The sequence below is a fragment of the Harpia harpyja genome, chromosome 5 (genome assembly GCF_026419915.1).
Source record: "Harpia harpyja isolate bHarHar1 chromosome 5, bHarHar1 primary haplotype, whole genome shotgun sequence".
Taxonomy (NCBI): domain Eukaryota; kingdom Metazoa; phylum Chordata; class Aves; order Accipitriformes; family Accipitridae; genus Harpia; species Harpia harpyja.
This window is the reverse complement of record NC_068944.1, coordinates 36,850,140-36,854,640: the sequence shown is the minus strand read 5'-3', so window position 1 is coordinate 36,854,640 and position 4,501 is coordinate 36,850,140. Positions and strand designations below refer to the sequence as shown.

General features: G+C 48.1%; 1 protein-coding gene and 1 non-coding gene across 2 annotated transcripts; both read left to right on the top strand.

The window, feature by feature from the left end:
• The first annotated feature begins 1,144 nt into the window (after nt 1-1,144).
• Nucleotides 1,145-4,027, top strand: RPS20 (ribosomal protein S20). Its single transcript, XM_052788364.1, has 4 exons — nt 1,145-1,281; nt 2,456-2,555; nt 3,308-3,381; nt 3,804-4,027. Exons 1-4 carry the CDS (start codon nt 1,279-1,281, stop codon nt 3,984-3,986), a joined length of 360 nt encoding a protein of 119 aa, XP_052644324.1. The 5' UTR covers nt 1,145-1,278; the 3' UTR covers nt 3,987-4,027.
• LOC128142535 (small nucleolar RNA U54) lies at nt 3,165-3,229 on the top strand. The gene has a single exon (XR_008235446.1). It is a non-coding gene; the product is annotated as a small nucleolar RNA U54 (small nucleolar RNA).
• Nucleotides 4,028-4,501: the final 474 nt, after the last annotated feature.

Genomic DNA, 4,501 nt, shown 5'->3' with positions numbered 1-4,501 from the left:
AACAAGTCTAAAATTGAGCATCACAATGGAATAATTGGCATACAAAAGTTAACTCCATCACGTGAGGCTTAAGGACCATATGGAGAACTATAAAGCATTTGGTAGGGGAAAAAAACCCCAAAACTATATTAAGTGCAGTATGATAGCTGAAAGTAAGTTCATATTACAACACCAAGCAGGCTTTTTTTTAATAACTGTAGTAATCACTAAGCATCCAGAGGTGGCAGTAGTTTTGCTATCCTTATACATATCTGTGCACAAAACTCCAAACTAGAATTAAAACATTATTTTTAAAAGATAGTCACAGTGACCTTACTATAGGCCATCATTTCCTAATGTGTAACATCCGTTTCTCCAGTTCAATAAATCTGTCAAATAGTGATACAACTAGGAACAGGCACGCTCTCAGCAAAATGCTTGTTTGGGGACTGACAGTTATCAGTCTCCAGGCCAAATCAATGACTGTTCTCATTAAAAAAACATCCCTCCAATGCCCAGCCTGAATAAATAAAGGGACTTTGATAAGTAAAGTGAATTTAAGCTCTTAATTTTGAGAATGAATGAAACTAGCATTTTTACTTAAAGCTTCGGCTCTTGCACCTCCGCTTTCAGTAATGACTAAAAAGGGAAAAAAAAAAAAAAAAAAAGGCTTGGATAGGAACGGGCTCGCTATCACTGGAAGCAATCAAGACTTGCTCGTGTAGCAAATCCCGGTACTTCCCCCCAACAGAACGCCGAAGTCTACCGGCGACGGCAACCAGGAACGCAAAGCTGCCCGCGGGGCCCGAGCAGGAACGGCGCTGTGCCCCACGGGGCGCCGGCCGGGCCCGGGGCAGGGCGCAGGGGGCACGGCAGCCCCACGAACCGCCCTCGCCGCAGCGGCGGGCCCCGGCGCTCAGCCCCGCCGGGTGCGCGGCGGCCGCCCCTGCCCCTCACCGCCACCGCCGGCCTCCTCTCCCCCCGTTACTCGCCCTCAGCCCCGCCACTGGCACCTACGGGCCCGCCACGGCCGGGCGCCCGCCGCGCAGGAGGCCGGGCCGGGGCGGGGCGGGGCGACCCGGCTTCCCCTCCCCGGCGCTTCCGGGCCCCGGCTCGGCGGGTGAAAGGTCCCGCAGCGCCCGGATGGAGGCGGCGCCGCTCGCTATATAAGCGCCCGCGTCCGCCGCGCCCTCCTCTCCCCGCGCCGCCCGCCGCCGCCTCCTGGCTCACCGCTGTTCGCTGGGCCCTGCGCCGCCCCTCGCCCGGGAATAAGTCGGTCAGGAAGGCTCCGCCGCCGCCATGGTGAGGCGGGGAGCGGGGGGGGGGGGGGAGAGGCGGGAGCGGGGCGGCCCCCGCCGCCTCCTCCTGTGGCGGCCGGCAGCGCCGCGTGGCCGGCGGGCCCGGGCGGCCGCGTGCACCCCGCCGGTGCTGGCCCTCGGTCCTGGCGGGGGGTGCGCGAAGGATCCCCGGCTGCCGGGGCGGCTGCCGGAGCGTCTTGACAGTCGGGCGCGCGGGAGAGGGGCGCCGCGGGCCGGGGCCGTGCGCCGGGTCGTGTGTGTGTCCGCCCCCCCCCCGCGAAAGCCGGCCTGCGGGGAGGGCGGTCCGTGAGCCCCGGACGCAGCAGGCCGGGGCGGCCGTAGCGCTTCCTCCTGGCAGAGCTGCCCTTCGGGAGCGGCGCCTGGTGGGGCCGGGGCCGCCGGCGGCCGCGGGGGAGCGCGGGCGGAGAGGAGGCCACCTCAGCCCGGCGTGAGTGGTCCTGGCGAGGCCTCGTGCGTTTGCCCTTAAAATGGGCTTTTGTTGGAGGAATGCGCATGGGCTAACGCGACAGGTAGCATCTCATCAACGTGAGAAATACCGTGGTTCATCCACGGTTTTCGTAAGACCTTTCTTCCTCCGGATTTTCCCGTTTATTTTCTTTAACCAATTCACTTGGTCCACGTTAATGTCCAATTATTTGCAAGCGCTTCGTTGCATAAGCCCTGCACATCAGTTTCCTGAGTGGCCAAACTAGTCTTTCTGGCCAGATGCCCCTTTTCGTTCTCGCTGTTTTAAGTTGTTGCTGTTCTGTTAACGCCTTCGTTACTTAATTCGCGGTGAGGTTAAGTTGCAAGATACGTGGAATTTGAAATGTATTTATTTTTGAGGACGAGGAGTATTAGTGCCTAGACGGCCTGTTGGCAAACCTGCAGGCAAGCCAGGGAGGGATGTTCTTGCAGCTTCCCACCGTGAGGTGCAGTCAGACACTTAAAAAATTGCCCTTCCACAAAGCAGTTCGGGAGGGCTTTGCCCTTCCTTTCTGCTTCCACCATTTCTTCCGTGCCACCGTACCCTTTGGGTATGTCATCTAGGCAGTAGAATAAAATAGTTCCATAACCAAATTGTTCTTTACGCTCTAGAAGTCTGTTTTTAAGAGGCTGCGGATAGCGTTAGTTGGTGTTGACTGTAGTGTCTGATATTTGTAACTTCAACATTTTAGGCGTTTAAAGATACTGGCAAAGCACCTGTGGAACAAGAGGTAGCAATTCATCGCATTAGAATTACTTTGACAAGTCGCAATGTAAAATCACTTGAGAAAGGTGAGTAATGCTTTTTTTTTTTTTTAACTGGAGTAGCTTGTTAAGTAATGAATGATATATATGATATAACATATCACAAAACAGAATGCATTGAAACCAGTTGTCATTAAAGACGTTAGCGTTTGCCTGTTTGTGTGTGACTTGGCTAACAAAGTCAACCCAAAGCACTTCATACACTGACAAATAGGTTCTAATTTCATTTTAATGGAAGCTAGTGTTTGGGGTTTTTCACCATGCTGAAAACTTCACATCATAATGACTAACGTAAGAGAGTGCAGCTTCCTCCCTTTAGTTCTTGTGGGGGGTTTTAGTTGTCACTATCTGAATGTATAAGAACTGAAAGGCACTGGTTTCGTGACTGATATTTTGTCACTCTTGTTATCAGGAGTTTAGTTTAGAAGCTTAATGTTCTTTAAGAAATTATTTAATCTTGTTTAGAAACTGGCTTTGCCGGTGTTTTAATCATATAATGTCAATGTTGTAGAGTCACTGTTTGATGCAGAATCTTCCAGCTGATAATGGCTTAAATACAGCTTAAACTTGTAGTAATGGCTTTTGTCTACTCTTGTAACATGATTTTGCTCACCGCGGCGTAACGCTTCCACTTGTTGGCTGTGAGGATAACCCTTAAAATGAATGGCAATGATCACTTCATACGCTATTCTGAGCCAACTTCTTGTTTGAAATCTTCATTTAAGAAAACAAGCAAAAAAATACTCACCAACCTGAGCTATTTTGTGGTTTTTTTTCAGTCTGTGCTGACTTGATCAGAGGTGCTAAGGAAAAAAACCTAAAGGTGAAAGGACCTGTTCGCATGCCCACCAAGGTACTTAACACTGTTTTCCTGTCTTAAAAGTTTGTTTTTTTCTGCAAATGTGCACTTAAAACATCTTTTTAAAAAAAAAAAAAGTTGAGATGAAAAGCAGTACTACTAAATTGAGGCTGACCCAGCGTAAACAGATAATGACTTCACAAGTTGCTTTGATACTTGGGGCAACGGTTTAGTGCAAAACATCTTCAACATGGAAGGGGTTTTTTTGCCCTTCAATTTATTTTAATCATGGAATTATTATTTTTTTTTTAATTAAATTGAATATAGGGAAGGACTGTTAACATCAGTAGAATGTAACTTAAGTAACTTTCCAATGACGTAGATACCATACAGCATTTTTAGGCAGGTGGATTTGATTGTAGATTAGTCTTCTGTATGCATCAACTAAATACCCCGTGTTTATGATTTTTCTTCAGACTCTGCGAATCACTACCAGGAAGACGCCTTGTGGTGAAGGTTCCAAGACCTGGGATCGTTTCCAAATGCGTATCCATAAGCGGCTCATTGACTTACACAGCCCTTCTGAGATTGTGAAGCAGATCACTTCCATCAGCATTGAACCAGGTGTAGAAGTCGAAGTTACTATTGCTGATGCCTAAATGATGGTCATCGTTGAATAAAGTTGATTTACAAATTTTCATCACTGTTTGTTTTCATATGCGTGCCAAGAGTCTTGGGTAGCCCTATGATGATTTCCATGAAGAAGGGCAACAGAGATGATAAACGAAATGCTGTGTGAGAGGATTGTATGATACTTAAGGAAGAATATGCCAGTTGTAAACGTCAGGAAGATGAAACTTGGGCATCATAATTACACTGGAGGTTGGTGACTGTATGGACTTGCAGCACTTAAATTATTAAAAATATATTTTCAATAAAGGATTTAACTTTGGCTGAAATCTTAGTCTATACCCAGACAAGCAGTAGGATTAAAATTGATGTTTAGGTAAATTACCAAGTTTTCAATTCTTACGGTTTGCTATGCAAGGCTGAACTTAACACTTAGCGTACTTGGCTTTTTTTTTTTCCCCATGCTTTTCACAGGCAGTGGATCCTGAGTATGTTAGTTATAAAACTGTATAATTTGTGGTGAATACGTTGAATTTAGCAAGCT

What these genes read in the sequence shown, in the direction of transcription:
- RPS20 (XM_052788364.1), top strand. An exon ending in TGTAAAATCACTTGAGAAAG is followed by an intron (nt 2,556 to 3,307) that starts GTGAGTAATGCT and finishes GTTTTTTTTCAG; the next exon opens with TCTGTGCTGACTTGATCAGA. An exon ending in CTGTTCGCATGCCCACCAAG is followed by an intron (nt 3,382 to 3,803) that starts GTACTTAACACT and finishes ATTTTTCTTCAG; the next exon opens with ACTCTGCGAATCACTACCAG.